We start from the raw sequence: 19,653 nt of genomic DNA on the forward strand, positions 1-19,653 counted from the left end.
TTTGAGAAGAGGATGAAAGTGACAGCTTAACTGATTCTGATGTCGTCTTACATTCAAATAAGCCGAATGATTTACCCTACGTGTTTGTATTACGTAAGTATAATATTTTTTAAAAACCTGCCTTATGGCTCAGCGGTAGTGTGAGCGGCTCGCATTTTAAAAGTGGCGAGTTCAATGCCTGGTTGGTTGGGGGGGGAGGTCAAAGTAAGCACCACTCTGTAAGTAAGTCAACAGCGGTCGTTCTATGGATAAACTCGCCCCTGCCATGGGAATGAGGAATGTCCACCGCCGGCTCAGGGATGAGCATCAATGCTCATTTCAGCAGGAAATGACGTTGACTATATTAAAACAAACAACATTGGCTCGAATTCACTTTGTACGTATGCTGAACTTGTTTTGACGTAGCCAACCGTGCTAATCGTGGCCAACAGTGCTAATCCCTTAATCCATTAAAAAATATAGTTTAGTGATGCCAATAGGGTTGAATAAATGTCATTGCACACACTTGCTTTTGCCAGCCAAAACACAGAGGCTAAGCCATACCAATGCATCATAATAGAAAATACACCAGTGTGTCAATATATTAGGGTGTACTGTATGACCTTCAGGAGCACAGTTGAACCAATCTCGATATCATTAAAGCAATCCTAAACAATCAGCCAGGCTGTATAGGTAAGTCTAATGAGCATGGAGGCGCACAAGGCGAGGAATGAGTCATTAAAGGCCTTTTATTCCCATGACTTATAATAATCAGGTGACAAGATCCCGCACGCCTACAAGTTTAGGGTTGACTCATCAAGCAGGTAGTGTCTACCTTGCCGCACGTGTAAATATTGCTGGGGGGGGGGGGACGCCTCCCAATGTGGTTTGTTCAAGGAAGCACCCAGCACTGGCTCAGATGTCACTCCCCATAGACGTTAGCCGCGGCTGGGAGTCATCGGGTTCATAGAGCAGTGGGCACTGTGCCACCCGTTCCACTCCGTGTACAAACACACAGACTCAAAACAAATACACAAAAATCCACATTCCACATATACACACGAAGGCTAATATTGTCTCCGTTAATAGCAAGCTGTTGTTTTAGATCAAAGAGCGTTCTCACGTGGTTGCCAACGTACAAATCGTACTGAAACGAAGGACCCCCAGAGAATTAATGAGGTCCAGGTCTCGAAAGCCCGCGCAATGATGTGGTTGCAGGCCGCTAAATTGTAAATCCAGGCCCATACCGAGTCAATGGGGTTCACAACAGAGATCATCGGGTTTTGAAACGTGGGGGGGTGGAGACATCCGATCAAAAAAATTACCACACTCCCCATAGGTTTGAAATGGCCTTAAGACAATCCAGCGCAAATGTGCAAAACAAAGAGCCCCCTGTCAGACACATCCGGGCCATGCGGCAGATTCTGCACTCACAATTAACCCCATGATTTCATAAGACGGTTACAAAATCTTAAATCATTTGATTGAGGTCTTCTGGTAAAAGATAATCTACAGGTCATTCTCTTGAGAGCACACCTTGCCAGGATGACATTGGATTGCAGCTGGCAAATTGGGCGCCTGCATCAGGTTTTCACAAAGGCGACAGCGAGAGGCAGGAAGTGGAGTATAAATAGGGCAGTTGTGCGCAAAGCGCTTTTAAATTACCACTGAGAAAATAAGTGCCTCTCAACCGCTTATTAACAAGCTTTTTTTTAAATAAATTCGGAGACAATTTCAATTGCTGTCTTTTCAATTACATTATTTTTTTATTCCAGGCTTCGCAAAATTATAGAGTGCTGCATAATTTCCCATTATGATCCTGCTGTGTTTTAATAAAGAATCCAAATAAATATCCATATATTTATATTTAAAAAAGCAGTAAAATCATTCATATTTACGTATAAGACCAATGGTCGTCATGTTTCCGTTGAATAATGTTTCATGACAAGGCCAGTATTTCGTGACAAAAAAATGTGACGGTATTTGTGTTGAGCTCGTTACTGCACCTAAAATCAAAGCAAAACAAATGGATGAATGCTATAAGCAGCTTTTAGATATTTATACAAAATGTGTGCGATTTGATCAACACAGGATCACGTAAGAGGGCTAGGTTGGGGAAATATTAATTCAACAGTAGATTGACCATAGCTAATGATGATGATGTACATATGAAAGAAAATTTTCATCGGTTCACAAATTTAATGAAAATAAATGTTATGAAAATGTATGAACACACCAGTGACATGTTTAAATCTTAATATCTTGAAAAGTGCCTGACAAATAGAGCCGACTTGCTAATTCAGCAAAACTAAAATGTCTAATTGTTGCCATCCGTTTATAGAGGGCCATCAGCTCATAAATCTACTCGGCTCCCTGATTAGCATTTTTAATGGCAAATAATCCATATGGTGGTGAAAAACGCGTTCCATTCTCAATATATTAATGCAAGACAGCAGAAAATCGGTTCACAAGCGGGTCCGAGAATGAATTGCATGAATTAAATCTTAAAAGTTGCAGAATGGGTGATGATACATTAGTGTGGGGCAACACATTGAGATCCCTTGCGAGCATTCCATCACAAACCACACGTTCAAGTTCATGTATTAGGTATAGCCCTGTGAGCCATTCGGCTCTTGAATCGGGTGCAACCAGAACAAACAAAAAAAATTAACCCGTAAAAACAAAGTTTTTCACTATAAATCCTTTATATGCGTGGCATCGGGGCGGCTAGAGTCCTCTCATCCTCTGGCTTGAGATGGCTGCCACCTATGGGTCAGATGATTGTCTGGCAGCATTAAACAATTGGTAATTAAATCTTTATTTTTTTCCCCTAAACAGTGTAAAATTTTGGAAAAAAAATTTCACGAAAATTTATTGTCACGCACAACGAGTATGTGTGCAAAATGTCAGCTCGATTGGATCACGGGAAGTGGGTTAAAACACGACCGAAAGATTTGCACGGTCGAAAGCAAGCAAGCGAACTTAACATAAAGGATTTAAAAACAACGTAACCTTGAGCGTGCTGGTTAAATAAACCCTGTCCTCATCTGCTTGCTACAAATATATTTTTTCTAAACAATTCTCTAAACAACTACTGTGTGCCGTCAGGTGTTTACATCCCAGCCAAATTCGTCATAGTTCAATTAGTTTATAACCTTTAAAAAAACAAACCGTTTTGCTTTCTTTTACATCAAAACATTACACGAGGCCGCTGCTCTTTGGCAGTTGTGTTAAAATTGGAAAATAAATCATCGTATTTTCTACGGTCACCAAAGAAGAGACAGCCTACTTTGTTCACACACTGCCGTTCAATGTTCAATCTTCAACATTATATTTCAAAACGAGAGTTTATGAAATACGGAACGATCACCCAATTCAAGGCTAGGTGGGTGACTTAGTGTTTACTTACACACACACACAGAGTATACATCAGCACACTGTTAGGGCAAGTGCTATGAGTGAGTTGCACCGATGAAGGCCAGCATGGTACACGAGGGTGGGTGGCCAGCACCACGCCCGACCGTCTCTTGTCTCCCCAGTGGCGGTTTATACACCGAGTCAACCTACAGGAGGCCCAAGGCCAGTGCAGGCAATCATCACCGGTGTTCGTGGCCGTGAACGGGAATCGAACTCGAGTCGCCGGGTTCGGAGCAAGCGCTTCACCACTGCTCCACCACTCTCCAAAAACACAGCCACATGGGCACACACGAGGTCAAATATCAATACTTTTACATTTGGGAAACAATTGGTGGGTTGTACTGCCGCAGTCTATCAAGCAGACTGACAATGGAAAATTGCCTTCGACTGTCCATACCAAGATGAATGTGGGAAACTGCCACTTAAGTTTGGAAACAATTTTAAAGGTCACTCGATAAAGTTTCACGACGTGATAGGTAGGGTTCAGTAAAAGAAAGGACATCCAAAAGATACTCGCTTCCGAGTTCTCGATCGAACAATACGTTCTATTTGTGAAATATGCCGATTAGCGTTGGTTGAGGCTATTATGCATGTTCAGCTTCTTTCGCACCCGATGTAGCCGACCGTGCGAATCTGAGGTGCGGGGGGAAGGAAAACAAACGAAACACAAAAAGCAGTTCTAAATAAATTAATTTTCAAAATAGAGAATGAGCGTTTTTCATCACATTTTTGGGCAAACTGTGACCCTATCCATCACCAACAATGGGTTAAATAACCAAAAGGCCATTTTGCCAACACGTGAACTTGGCACAATATTCAAGTATATTTTTTATTTGCACTAATACACACAATTTTTTTGTGAATCGAGACATTCCGAGAAAGTAAAAAAAGGCCTTTCGCGCAGCACTGAATGTAACACGACAAATTATCGAAAGTCGAAACATAGAATTCAAACCCATTTTTTTACAGCACACAATAGATGACATTCACATCAGGCTACTCGCATGAATCCCACTAGAATCAGGCTTAAGACCGATATTAAAGTCCTCAACACGGGCTGGAGCGAGATATTGCAAGAATACAGTTGGGGAATTGGCTGCTCACTGCTCGATTTCCTTATCTTATTACCAACATTAAAGATGCCTTGGTCGAATGTGGAGACGCCCTTCAACTTTTTAAAGCAATTTATTCTTACACGCTAGTTGGTCGCGTTCATTTAATTTTTTTCCCATTCGCTAACGCGTTGATAACGTTTTAATTTATCTTTACAATTGATACGGCTTCATAAGGCACTGCCCCACTGCAGCCTTAGGTTATTGGCGATAACAATTTACACCTTTTTAACAAGAGTAGAACTTTTCTATTCAGTTACAGCATTGTGCAATTTTATTCAACATTGTTTAAAATAAGCATCGCGACTGGAGCACATTGTTTTGTCATTTCATTTCACTTTGTTTGTGCAGAGCTTGCTGCTATACATTTTTATTTGTGGGTGTTGACTTGGTACGAACTTGGACATCAGTATAACGGACCATCAAACCCTTTGCCATTTTTTTTAAACAAGTGATGCAATTCTTCCGTAGGAGAAAAAACATTCACAAGTGCAATGTGATTGTTTTTGCCAAATGTCAATGTTCACCGACAGCTCAATGATGATGTAAATTTGTGATGCAACACTTTTCAGAAGTTCATATATTTTTTTCTCCTTGGGACAATGACCATCTGCGCATTAACATGTTTTTGTTGTTGTTTTAGTACCGCGTAGGTTTTTACGGTTGTATAACTCTCGATGCTTTATAGCGCTTGCTGTGTTTTCAGGTTGTGCTGCGTGTTGTTCGGCATGTCCGACGGTTCGCTGCTTCTCCGTGAACTGAACACAACCAGAAAATATATTGGAGACCTAATCATATTTTACACTTTATTCATCCCTGCTTGTGGAAAGGTAGCCTTATACAGCACATCTTGAACGCTATTACTTAAAAAAAAAACTCACACCGAATATTCCACGCTCAGCAATACATTTCATCAACATCAATTATCACACGTGTCACGTGTTGGGTCCAAGGTGAGAATAAACCCAGGGCACGGTGCTCGTGCCACTGAGAGAGAGGACATTCTTCGCAAGGGAACATCTAACCTTGTTTTTTTACGTTAACCATATGTGCAAGGTGTAAACAAGGCCAGGGGCCGTTAAATATTAAACGTGATCCCAAAAAGAATAGTTAACTAGCTGCAAGATTTAGTTGTCGTAAAATATTCATGACCTTCAACGGGAGGCCCAAGGCAGATTTTTGCTGACCCAGGACATGGTGCACCACAGAGTTAAAATCTATTGCGCCGTGAGAAATAAATGTAACAAAATCCATGCAGGGCTATTTGTAGAAAAGACAATTAGCTCTTTCAGCGAGTTTAGCTCTACGATGTGTTTTCAGGTTGTCCGCGAGGTACAACTCGAATAAGAACATCGGGCAGCCTATATGGCACAACTGCTAAAACCTACATGGGTACTTTCCAAGATTATACTATTACTTTCTAAATGGTATTTCAAACATCTTGATTCACAGATGTTTAAAATCAAATAAAAAAAATGTGGGGCTATATCACCACTGGTGCTCAAGAACATAAAAACTGAATAGGAGGTAATGGGCAGGGCTTGGTGACATTATCCGCATCAAGCTGGGCGTGGCTTTATAGGGGGTTTCCCACCTTCGGGTAGGCGAGGGACATCTGGACGGCAGCCATTTACAAAATAGGGCCCCAAGTAGTCGACCACCGATAAGGGGGCCGCCAATTACAACCCTGAGTCGATTTCAAATCGGCTTAAATCGGTAGCAATCATCCGAGCCGCAGCTCAGAGCGACTTTTGGCTGGCCTGCCGTCTGTGCACGAGCTGGGCGATGGGGCGAGCGAGGGCGAGCGGGTTCCTGTGGGCCGCGTGCCGGTCTGCCCCGTCCACCACCACGTGCCGGGCCGCGGCGGCGATGCTGGATACGAGCTGCTGCTGCGCCTGAGTAAACACCTGCACAGCAGTAGCAGCAGCAGTAAAAGTACAGTAGTAAATGCCAGCGATCGATATTGCATGCCTCCCATCTCACCCGACCACTCCCGGTCATTGAGTCAGCGGCTCTGAAGCATTCCATAATGGCGGTGAAAGTAAACACGCATAGCGATGCAGTTATTCTTTTTTTGCTACGCATCGCTGCTGTTGGAAGGGCCTCCACTCGAAGGAAGCTCATGAAAGCATCTCTCTCGAGCGGGTCTTCGGTCCTACTCTTCCACACTGGCCATGCATTGTGTAAGAGGTGAGAGATGTCCACACTTTAGCCCCACCATGCATGTAACTTGCCAATCGACTATAATAATGGTGAGGGAACCCATTTTATACTGCTGGGTGCACAAAGGGTGGATTTATTACGAATATTGCCGATGGTTGCAACTGCCGCGCCCTGGAGATGAGATTGAATGGGCGACCTCCCGATTTCAAGCCGAGTGCACTGACCGTTGCCTCAGTGGCAATCTCACCAGAAAGCTTACAAAAACATTATGAAATGTGAAAGCAGCATTTATATACACTGGTGCATTTATCCAATGATCCAACCAACAATCTGTACACATCGAGTTTATATTCATAACAAAATAAAAAAAGCCAGAAACCACAGGAGTTATAAGCCGCAAGAAAAAAAAAACACAACACTCTTCATAACAATCAATTCAAATCCCTATCATGTGCGTTCATAAGCATTACCCAATGATTTCCTTTCATTCTCTGGACATTTTAATTCAAGGGTCCTAAGGAAGGAGGGGTCAGGTTTATAGCTTCAGGTTCATGAATAATCTCCTGGAATCATTGCAGAGCTTACAATTATCAATTTTATCACAGCAAAAACATGGTGATCCATTTATAAATACCCCACTGTGATTTCCAATGACCTCTCTTTTCAGTCAAATTGGTGAAAGCAACAGCTCGATATACTTATCTGAGAGGAGCAGAGTGTTAAAATATTGACTTAGGTGTTTTGAGACTTATTATTTCAGTGGGATGATTATGAATGTTATAACTCTGTGCAGTATATTGGGTCACACAAAAAGGGAAAGATTTACACTTAAAATGAATACAAATACCTGCCAATGGAATTGGGTGTTTTTTTTGCTCAATGTCTTATTAGACAAAGGCATGAAAACACGTACACATACAAAGACACAGATCCCCCTCAGTCTGAACAGATTTTTGGGTCAAGTTCTGTTAGCGAGCACCTATGAAGGCCGGCATGGCACACGAGGGGAGGTGTGGATAGCTAACACCACGCCCGGCCGCCTTTGTCTCCCTGGTAGCCATGTTTACACACCGCACCAGGTACTCATGTGAGCTCGGGGAGGCCCAAGACTGGTTCAGATTTTCGCCGATTACAACCTTGTTATTGGTCGTCGGTGGGAATTGATCTCGGGTTGCCGGGGTTCGTAGCCAGCCTAACCGCTGGCGCAAACCGCTCCCCATACACACACACATACATACCCGCACACACACTTGTATCAAATAATAACTGTTCCATTGCGAAGCAATGCTGCGTGCTAATGGGCACATAATTACGGATAAATATCCCAACAATGGGAACAAGTCAGAAGGGGGGGGGGGCGGAACGAACCTTTGTGTGCAATGGATAATTTCGAACGCAAGGCACTAACCACAAGCTTTTGGGGTTTTTCAACCCACAAATTAGGGTTTTGCAATTGGAACCGTTTCACCAGTAGACTTTATCATTGTGAATGTGGCCACATAAATGTCCCCTTAACAGCATCCCAACATGCATATACATCATGGCAGAGGCCTTGTTCATTTAATTTAAAACACCACGTGCCACCTTCATTGTCTGCAACCGGGCACAGCAACTTATGATGCAAATGGCTCCAAGCAACCAGGTCTGTGTGTGTGCTGATGCAGAGTTGCGGCTTAAACTTGTGTTCATCAAGGATGAACAATAAGGGAATGAGATTCGAATTTGTTTTGATCTTTAGTGCGAGCAATGCCCAAGAACAAGAGATCAACCAACTGCGTGCATGAATCTTCAAGTAAAATGAAATCAACATAAACAGAAAAAAATAAAATCAACATCGCATTAACAATTTTTTGGCTATTAAGAATTTAGCTCAAGTTATAAACACAATTTTTTTAATTGAATATATTGGTTGGAAGGCTACCACTTGAAAAGCACACAAACTAGATTTTAAATCTACACCAAGAAACTATCCCAATCAACTATCCACTAAATAAGAATATGCATTTAATTAATCTTAAAAGAGAAACACATCAGGATTGCAACTTGAATGCAAACCACACTACGTTGTTAGAAAGTTCGAAACTCCCCAAGCAGAGTCGATGCACGTGGATGCCAAACTGTGCGCAAGTGCGAGAAGTTGGGCTGCGATTGGTACCAACCTTGTTAACGGTGCCTGGCAGCAGCTCATCGTAGTAATTCCCATTGATCACCGTCACGTTAATGCGGGACGGTAGCGGTTTGAACTGCATGATGTCGCTGATGGAAGAAAAAAGTACAAAATTTACTTGACGAAACTCATATATTTTTTTTATGGACTGGTAAAACCAATTAAGCTGTGTAATTGTTGGTAACACCTCCGTAGGATTTCGTGGTTGCGCTGCACAGCTCTCCAATATGTTTCCAGAGGGGTTTTTATAATCACGTGTTATTTGGTACGATGTCCAGCGTTTCAGATGCACGTGCCGGGAGCTTACTCAGGAACCGAACCGAGTTACCGAAAACACATTGGCGAGCCATATGCCTACGAGCTTGACAGGAAGCTAACAAAATGTCGCAGAAAAATATTACAAAACCACAACATTCATTGCCTCTTGTATAACCAATAGAACACAATCGAGCACAGGATTTTTGTTGTCTCTCTCTGCTTGTGTATCGGTCTTCGTGTCTGTGTCTTACAAATTTCACATTTAACTTCTAATTTAGCAATCTTTGGAAGAACGTAATCAACCAGGCTATGGCGTTAATTGTGTGTTGACCGACCCTCTGTGTGGCATTGCATTTCGAAATTTTGCTAGGTTTATTTGATTTAGTGTACTTTCTCTGTCTCCACTCGTTTTGTAGTTCTTATGTTCTGCTCTCTCTGTGTGTCTCGGCTGTTGTCCCTCTCCTTCTCTGCTTTTGTCTGTTCTTCGTGTTAGCATCTTGTCTCTCTTTATAAAATGTCACACTGAACTTCTAACTTAGAAATCTTTGAAAAAACATAATCAACCAGTCTATGCGTTAATTGTGTGTTGACCGACTCTCTGTGTTGCTTTATATTACATTTCGAAATTTTGCTAGGTTATATAATTCAGTGCGTCTCTGTCCGTCTCCTCATTTTTCCAAGTTTCTGCAGCGTGCCACTCATTGACATGCTAATTTCTCTAACCCCTCCCTCTCTCTCCGCCCCTGCCCTGTCTCTCTATTTCTGCAGCGTGCCACTCATTGACATGCTAATGCCTCTAACCCAGGGGTCGGCAACCTACGGCTCCGGAGCCGCATGCGGCTCTTTACGGGCTGCTTCTTGACGATATGTACGTATGTACAGTATGTACTCAGATGCATTGCGGCTCTTGAAATACTGAATTTTGTACCGAATTGGAAAGAAATGGCTCTTCTTGTTATTTTGGTTGCCGACCCCTGCTCTAACCCCTCCCTCTCTCTCCGCCCCAGCCCCCCTCTCTCTATTTAAGGCATCGAGACAGAGGCGTGGTTTCTCTGTGTGCCTATGTACGTCTCTCTCTCTCTATGTATCTCTGTGATATCTGTCTCTACCTATATGTCTGTCTATATGTCTCTGGTTCTGTGTTGTATCTCTCTCTCTCAAATTTAGTGTTCTTAGGAAGAACGTAAGCAACCAGGTAGGGTGTTGACTGTTATGTTATCTGACTCTCTATTGTATTACATTACATTTCTAAGTATACTAGATTTGTGTTTCTATTTCATTTATACCTGATGATTGCTTGTGTTGCAATCGAAACGTCGTATGCTAGTATTTAATTTATTATTTTCTCTTTATACGTGACTTTACTGAAAGAACCAAAGAGTAGAGCACAGGTAAGTAGAAAAAAAATAACTGCAGCACTTATCGGTGTTCAGTGTTTTGGTAACAAAGGAAATGCTTGGCATCCATCCATTATTCATGAAATCATTGACAAGCCCCTACAAATCCGAAGAGAAATGGTCAGGCAGGGTACTCATTAACGCACGCATTGATGCATATGCCAATTAGGGAAATAAGACTGAGATTCCATGAAAAAAATTGTAATTAAAATCGGTGCACCAGCCTCCTCCAAATGTGACATTTCACTTAAAAGATGCAGCGATTAACGCTGAATATTTTCTGAAGAAACAAGAAAGGGTTAATTATGTCAACACGGACTGCTTAATGAATTCATTTATCAGGAGGAGGACAGTCAATTTGATAGGAAACATCCGGCCGAGCAAACAAGCACGCACGTCTACAGGTCTGCAGACGCAGCATTGACATCCAAACATTATAAGGCCACCGATGGAATCAATTCGAGCGCGTTTATTGCTCTTTCGATTTAATTTCTTCACGACATACATCGTGCGCCTTTTGTTTCCATCACAACGAGATGAATGCAACATTTAAAATAATTTGCACACACAGTAACCGGGCACTGGTACGATGTATGAATAAAAGTAAAAAAAATCACCAGTTAACGTTAAATATTAACGGTCCAGCTTTAACCTTTTTTTCGTGAAGGACGTGTGCCAATATGAAATGCATTACACACACATACCGCCCTGCCGCCCCCCTCCCCCCTGTCCCCAACACCCTGACCAGGAGTAAATATTTGATTGACTGCTCTATGGAATCTATTGCCTTCAGTCCAGAGGGGTTGAGACAATAGATTGTAAATTACAATCTATATTCCCGTGCAGGTGAAATTATTTTTGGTAACACACTTTTCATGGGTTTTTCTTGCATTGTTGGAAACTGCATACATATTTAGTTAAGTATTTGCCTCTGCATTAACACAATTAGGATTTCATGTTTGCTTAAAATGTTTCTTTATCCAATTACACCGAGGTGAAGCACCAATTGAATTTGAATGATATATTGCACGCCTTTGTTGATTTTTTTTTTACCCAAACGCATTAATTTAGGTGGTATCATTGCAAATCAATATAAATCAATTTGAGAGTTATTATTATGTTGACTTTAGCCGCAATTTATTCCTTTCGATCGCAGGTGGCTATCCTAAATTGCGATCAAATCCTAATTGTATTTATGTAGGTGCACTCCTTGGAATTGAAGCAAGCCTTAATATCTCCACGTGACAATATTATACATGTCAATGACACATGCTGCTGTATGTGGATCCCCCCCCCCCCCCACCTACAAATCAAAAAACGAACCCAGTTGTGGTTGAAACCCTTTTGAGGTCAAGCTGCCCCCTGAGCAGCAAATTTCTTTTGCTTCGTTTTTTTTCCTCTCCTCCAAAACAAACCACTCGGCTGTCGATTCCCAGCAAAAGCGTTAGTCAATCTGCCACGGGGCGTCTCTCGCTTATCAAATAGAGGGCGGCATTGAATTGCATTACCTATAATGCATTTTATGATAAATGTATTTAAGGGCATTATGGGAAGAAACATTTTCAATATACTGCGCAACTCCACCACTGGAAAAAAATAAACGAAACTGTAGGCATCACAGAATAAAAATTCATGGAATTATTTAAAATTAGATGTTACGGTGGAAGTACTGCTACAATGGCGCTAAATGTGTTATTCATGAAACAAGTATTTTATCAATGGTTTTATTTAATTAGAAATGTTTACTTAACAAAGCTTCAGAATACATTTTGTGCAAAAGCTGTTTATCACGTTAAAATGATAATTAGAATTTATTAGATAAATAATTATTTACAACCTCTAGTTAACAAACATTAGCAGAATTAAATGTGCAAATTGTGAAAAAATATTATTTTTTATACCTCCAGGCAGAATAAAATTGATAAAGATAAAATAAGTTCAGTGGTAGGGGAAAGAGATAGCTGTCATGTTTTGCATATCGCCACAACGGTGTCTTTGAAAGCAAACAAATATCAGATCTTGTTCCTGACAGATTCACAGTAAGGGGGGAAAAAACAAATCCATTTATTGCCCTTTGGCAGAGAAACAAAAAAAGTGGATAAAAGTTTCAAGTTAAAATTAGTTTAGTCACGTGATCAGGATGAGTCTCACTGAAAGAGTGACCCTGGGGCATTAGTTGGCAAGTAGAGGGTGATGATTGCCATGTAAAATCCCAATTGAGAGTAATTTGCGGGTACATTTTAGAATGTCAAATTTGGACTATGACGCCACCACACAACGGCCTGCTCTTGTGATATGTAACGTCCACCGTGAAGCAGACAGCGTGGAGGAATAATTACGGTTGTTGCACCCGCAGCGATAAATCGGGAGGCCGATGGGATTAGAACCGCGAACATCTGCAACGAGCGGTGAACGCGCTACCACTTTTGGCCTCGTCACCGACCCCTAAAGGCTGTGCAACATTCCCCCACCGCTGCAAGGATTCTGCTACGCACACACCTGTCCCGTCTCATCCAGGAGGATGCATTCCATTAGCTCCACCAGGCAGGAGACACAATACCAAGCCCTGTGGTGTCAAATGCTGCCATCAGAAATGCATAGGGCAGTCGTGAACGTGACACCGAAGAGGATGGCGAGTAGATGTTGAGTATTTTCTATAATCTAGTGTATTGATGCTCATCATTTATAAGCCATGATCTGTCCAGTGCTGGGTGAAGGCCTGCCCAAGCCATTGCCAACCTTCACGGGCACGCGATGCAACAATGTATCTATCTTGCACATGAACTGATCTCATTAATCCATTGCTGTGGTGGCCATCATCTCAGGTCAATTTTCTCCACAACGGTTGCCACCATCCCTTTTCGTAACGTTTCCTGCACAACCAACTTAATATTCTTATGAGTCGGTATGAAGTCTCCCTCCGATCCGCGTTCCTCTCATTGTATCTTATTGTAATGCCAGTCGCACACTTTGCCTTGTTCATTTGCACTCTCCAACTTCAGTTCGATATTTCACCTAAATTGCGTCAATATTTTCCATACTTTTTTCAAAATGAATTGTAACCACAATTAAAAATTTCTTGTAACCATTCCTCTGTAACTCTCTCCCGGTGGTAGAAAAGGTGGCCATTATTCAAACCTAACGAGTCCTTTCCTTTTCTCCTCAACCGAGTGCAACTATGTCCCAGTTTATTTCTGCCAATTCTGCTTCCAGCTAAAAAAAAAAATTGGCACTTGCGTGATAACGAGTGCTACTTGGTGTGCTTTTATTTCCCACCATTAAGGCTGCATCGGAAGAGAAAACAACACTTGACTTCGTTGCGTGTCGACAAAGCGCAGGAGGTGGGCTGCGTTCGAATTAAACGATAAAGTAAAGCAGCATTACCCCACCACATTTGGCCAACTCACCTGACTTGAGCCAAGCTTTCGTTAACGAGGAAGTGCTCCTCCACGGCCGCGCTCATGTGTGGCGGACTGCACAGCAGGAACTTCTGTCGGTGGGAGGGTGGGGAACGGGGGATTGGCACGGTTATCCGACCGCGATTGAGTGTGTGTCCGCTTCTCGCCATGTGCGACTCGCCGACTGACTGCCCCCGCGCAGCACGACCTCCGAGGGCCTGGCGCATCTGTCAATGTCACTTCGCAAGTGAAAAAGTTGCATCGCTTGCGAAGGACATCTTCCTCGCGACTTTTTATGAGTACGTAGAAATGGCAAATGTGTCATGTTCTTTTTATAAATATGATTACACATATATACATATGTTGAACTTCTTTCGTCCCGTGCGTAGCCAACCACGCTGATCGGATAAAAATGTGATTATATATATTTTATATTATACGTATGATTTTATATTATACATATCATTTTACTCTAAATGTACAGATAGCGCCCTGAAATAACTTCCTTGCACTACTGCTCGCGGAAGGGCCTATATCTGAGGGAGCTCTAAAGAGCCTCTCTAAGAGGGTATTTGGCCTACTCTTCCACACCGATTGTAATGTAAAGGGAAGAATATCCTCAAAACGGAGTTAAGTGAAATTAATATATTGGCTCGCCATTTATCGCTTCATTATCAGAAATGCCATCGCATACATTTCTCAAAATATAATCCTTAGGAAATCTATGAGCAATATGTAACCATGGACAAGTAGTCCATTTCAAAACATTTCCCACATGTGCTGCACAAAACTCTCCGTTGGCTCACTGCACACACTCGTATGGACACTGCAGCTGGCACTGTTTGGCTGGCGTAGGAGCTTGGGAATAAGTTAACCAATATTTAATATGCAGGCAACACATCTGTTCCCAGAGTACTCTGCGAACGTGAAAAAAGGTGTCAACATGTTCAGGCTCGCACCACTGCCAAAAACGAGAGGCATCACGGAGCTCTTTCAAGGGCACTCAGGCAACTGTGCAGGTTTACTCATGGACAGGTTAAATGTGAATACAATTCTATTCTATTCCTGTGTAAGGCAGCAATATGCTCAGGAGCGAAATGCCATTGACGAGGTCTGCTAGCCACGAGATGGTTTCAGGAGAGAGCTCGCGTAGTTTTGCTATCCCTCTTCCATTGAAGGAGAACCGACTACAGCGTCCGTGGGAGTTCATAAACATCGGCATGCAGGCAGAGTTAAACGACACAGTTGAGCATTATCTGGGTAAACGAGATAATTAACCGGTGCGCTGTATGACGGTTCAAATTAATTACAGCGCAAGACTATCGCGGAGGCGCCATGCATCACAAACAGAGTCTGCATTAGTTTCACAGCAAGGGGCGATGTTACTTTTGTGGAATCCCAATTAAGTAAGCTGCAGTGCAATTTTTTGAATTTGCTCAATTTGAACCAAGACTTGGGCACCGGCCTACTCAGTTGAGAACGTCCACTCTGAAGCAGATGGCACCGAGGATTAGCACGGTTGGCTACGTACGGTGCGAAAGGAGTTCAACATACGTACATACACATGGCAAAGTAATAACCAGGGTGGCCTGTCTGAAGATCAGTTTCCATTTTCTGTTCAAAAAGCAAAGCATACCAGGAACCTAGCTGCAACACAGCACAACTTTGCGGTTGTCTGACTCACTTGCCTCATTCTTGGTAAGTGGCCATTGGGATGGTTGCTAACCATGATGATCAAGACAATGGCAACACTTGCCTAAGCTCCCCGTTGCATTTTTTCGGGCTGTGCCGAGCGTCGTTCGCCACGATGTCCGACGTTTTGCTCCACGGGCTTCTTCAGAAACCGAATAACTCCGTTGATCACCCAAGCCGCCAGCACGAGTAGCGGAGTCTCGGGACGCTGTGCCGAACAACATGCGGCACAGGGCCGGAAACGCATTGGGGCACTACACAGCCACGACCGCGAACGCCTACGCAGGCGGCAACAATTGCCTGCCTGCTGACCGCGTCGTTGGCAGGTGACACTTGCCTGTCTGCTGACCACGTCGTCGGTGACATCGGCGCCCGTCAAAGGCTGCTGCATGAGGCCAGTGATGAGACCCAGCCGGTTCAGGCCCATGGCAGCCGACAAGTGCAACATCTGCAGAGAGGGCACGAGCTGTCCGTTCCTGCGGGTTTGGACGTAAGGAGACACAGAGTTCAGAGAGGCAATGTCTACAGTCGTCAGAAAATACCAACAAACCCCACTCTGTACGTACAACCATCAATCGCACGTGTGTAGAGGAGTCATCCCACTGGACGACGTCATGTCATCTGGAGAGGAGTGGGAGGACGTGATGTGATGACGTCATGTCATCGAGGCGGCGGGGGACTTAAGGGGGACCCCGGGACGAGGGCGGGGTCGCCGTGGGTGGAGTGAGAGAGAGGGGAACGAGGGCCTGCGTGGAAGACATCCCAGCCGCCGCCGAAGAAGGGCTAGAGATGTCGAGGTCTGACCTCGTCGCCGGGTGGTGATGGGTGAGAGCCCCCGCCCGGGGCAGACGAGGTGATAGACATAGGGGAAGTCGTACCGGGGCGTAGATAGCTGAGGGATGTCCGCGTAAAGGACAGAGTTCTGACGTGCGCCATGATGGGTGTAAGCGTCAAGTGTAGAGAGTGGAAACAGAGTGTATGAGAGTGTGTAACAGTTGTGAATAAACGGCAAGCAACCCTATGTAACAATCCTCGTATCCGTCTTCCTCGACAAGTCTCCTGGGTGTCAAGAGTAACTACGCAACACGTGTACAGGGCTCTCCTTTTGTAAGAGGTTCAACGTTTGTATGTTACATCTGACTCGCTGCATGCAGATTTTGGCAGAGGCAGATATGTGAAAATGTCAGACACGTGACATCTACAGAAAATGACAGTTACGCCGTGAAGCCAGAAAAGTGAATCGGTGACAGCGGGATATGTGATGTTGTCCTGTACCAAAATACAACACTGCTTGAGTCAAGTAATTGTATTTTTTCGGCAAAGCAATTTCAGGACTGCACCTGGACTATAAAAACAACCCATGTGGCCATGCCCATAAAAAGGACCCCCGTTGGATTTCACTTTACCATTATAAGCATGCGACCCTGCCAAAGCCAATCATAGAATCCGTTAAATGTGCAGCAAAGTAAATTTCAACGAGTTATGAACAAACTTGCGTATTGCGGCGCAACATGCAACACTACACGTCCACAGTGTTGAAAGCCAATGTCCTACCAGAGCATGGCAAACATAAACACTGTTTAGAGCCGTAGGATTGCCGGGAAAGTTGCGCCATTAAACTTCAGCTTCACGAAGCAGAGCGCTGTGGGTTGGCAATGCAACCGCAACAAGGAAGAAAAAGAATCGTGCTTGTGCGGCAAGACTCACCAATACTGAAGCCAAGGATCTTCTTGGAAGAGCTCCTCTGTGAGCGGGTCAATGAGGACGAGGTCTGACACTTCCCTGGAAGAAGCACGGGAGTAAAAGTGAGGGCGAGGCACGCGGGAGGAGCTCGGAGAAGCGACCGCCAGCGAAGGCCCACTGAGCTATGTAAGCTTTTTTGCAGAACTACCTGGGCACAAATGATAGCTCAACGAAGTGGCTTATCACGTGGAAATTTCGAGCAGCCAAATACTCTAAACGCGCGTTTCTAAATGTGGAGGGAAACACCGCAGGACCTGGAGAGAAATCCTCACGACCACAGGAAGAACATGCAAACTCAAGATCGGGATCGAACCCATGACCCTCCTGTATACCAGGCGAGGTCGTTAACATCTCGCCACCGTAAGGCCCCAAAGCTGTCGTGCCCTAAAGCTTATCCTGCCCACCGCTGCCCACTTAAAGAGCTGCTCCACCTTTGTCCCACTGCTAATAGAATGCCGTTAAAATGCATATTAATGAGCACGTGTTGTCGAGAATAAAAACAGACAGAACTGGACTAACATTTTTCGATTTAAAGCTTTCGTGACTGCAGGGATTCATCTTCTTGGTTCTCTCGGTAAAGTCACGTAGAAGGAAAATAATAAAATAAAAACATAATAAAATAATTCTCACGACGTTTAGGCCACAACGCAAGCAGCCGTCCTGAGGTGAAGACCAGGTCTGTCGGGGAGAGGCTGTTTGCGTTGTGGCCGAAACGTCGTGAGAATTATTTTATTATGTTTTATTTTTATTATTTTATTATTTCTCTTCTACGTGACTTTACCGAAAGAACCAAGAAGATGCACGAACATTCCTTAAAGCCTAGGTTTTTCGCGGCTGCGCTGCACAGCTCGCCGATGTGTTTTGGGGTCAGACTGCGCGGTGCTCGGCACGATGTCCGACGTTTCAACTTCCCGTGCTGGAAGAGCTTCTCCAGGAACTGACAAGAACGTTCATTTACGGGTCACGTAAAACGGAATGCTTATTCCATTGGAACCTCATTTGCCAGTAAAAATATGATAATTGTTTTTTACCCTTCTATCTGGCAACAAAACTGACACCTTTTTACAAGGAGTCATGTTTACATAGACCACAATACCTGCAGTCATAATGCAAACAAAAAACATAACTCTGATAATGTGCACTGTCCTTGAAGTTGATTGGTCTACACCCGAGACAGCTTTCCTTAGAGCCTAGTCTCACATGGGTTGGACCAGATGACGCCTTTTGGCTCCTTGTAAAAAAGGTGTCAGTTTTGTTGCCAGATAAAAGGGTAAAAAACCAATTATTATAGGAATGCTTATTTTGACAAACAAGCGTTTGTGCTCTAATGCAGGGATGTGAGGACTCACCTCGATGCACTGCAGTGACCTTAAGGTGATATTTATCTCTTAATAATAAAAAAATATGGCGGAACAAAACATTCTGCTGAAGCATAGCTGAATATTGGCGGCATAATTATTTTTCATGGGGAGTAGCAATGTGCAAGAAAATACGCAATTTTACACAGTGGTGTTCATTCATAAACAGCCAAAGGTTAATACAAATCAAGTGGACATTACCACTAAATTCCTAGCCAGATTTTTGTTTAAGTACAGGGATATAATCGTAAACATGGATATACTATTTACATTCACATTCCAGAATACGATAAAAAAGAGAATTGTAGATATTTCCTTAAGAAAATCTCACTCAAACCACCTTTTCCACTGCACAATAGAGCCATGCCAGGGCCGTATCCAAGCCAGCCTGGCCGCACCTCAGGAGCCATCACATTGTTTATCCACTCTAGAAGCAGAGCCGTGCTGTTGACGTCAAATGCACTGAGCGAGTCATTAGCCCCTTCCCTGGCCCTGCTTGGCCCCCCCAACCCCCCGAAGCCAAATTCAGATACCTCGTGAGGGCAAGAAGATCACGTTTTTTTTTGTTCCAGTACGGCACAGCAAACAGCCGGCGGAAAAGGCGACTGTGTCACGGAGTATATTTTGGGCGGGCCCTGCTCGGGGTGTTAACGACGGCCGTGTTTTCACGGCGCCTTTTGGCACCTCACCGCTACACGTGCTCGCTACGCGAGTGTCTGCGCCCACGCACGAGTCGTAGATGTGGCTGTAGAAGCGTGCATTGAGGGCGCCGAGCTGGGCGCCGACGAGGACGAGAGGTCGCGCCAGCTTTGCCTCGAGCACCAGCCTGTGCAGGTCGTCCACCATCCTGCACGCGCACCGAGCGACGGCAAGGGGCACGCTGGCCAATCAACACAACACGGTGACATTTCCTCATTATATATACGCGCGCAGGGGGTGTCTGGGCAGCCCGGCAGTTAACGCGTTAGC

The 19,653-nt window shown here is 43.9% G+C and overlaps 1 protein-coding gene across 1 annotated transcript in view; it reads right to left on the reverse strand.

Moving 5' to 3' along the window:
* Positions 1 to 5,300: 5,300 nt before the first annotated feature.
* The window catches only part of LOC133344240 (uncharacterized), a 40,283-nt gene continuing 25,930 nt past the window's right edge, over positions 5,301 to 19,653 (reverse strand). Inside the window, exons 6-11 of the mRNA XM_061554304.1 lie at positions 19,415 to 19,531; positions 17,291 to 17,365; positions 15,921 to 16,059; positions 13,901 to 13,983; positions 8,831 to 8,927; positions 5,301 to 6,415 (exon numbers count right to left, since the gene is read on the reverse strand). Of these exons, the coding sequence (XP_061410288.1) occupies positions 6,248 to 6,415; positions 8,831 to 8,927; positions 13,901 to 13,983; positions 15,921 to 16,059; positions 17,291 to 17,365; positions 19,415 to 19,531 (679 nt within the window). The 3' untranslated portion in view covers positions 5,301 to 6,247. The remainder of the gene's footprint in view (positions 6,416 to 8,830; positions 8,928 to 13,900; positions 13,984 to 15,920; positions 16,060 to 17,290; positions 17,366 to 19,414; positions 19,532 to 19,653) is intronic.

Source organism: Lethenteron reissneri, chromosome 19, assembly GCF_015708825.2.
Source record: "Lethenteron reissneri isolate LAM-NWPU_2019-01 chromosome 19, ASM1570882v1, whole genome shotgun sequence".
In the NCBI taxonomy this organism is placed as follows: domain Eukaryota; kingdom Metazoa; phylum Chordata; class Hyperoartia; order Petromyzontiformes; family Petromyzontidae; genus Lethenteron; species Lethenteron reissneri.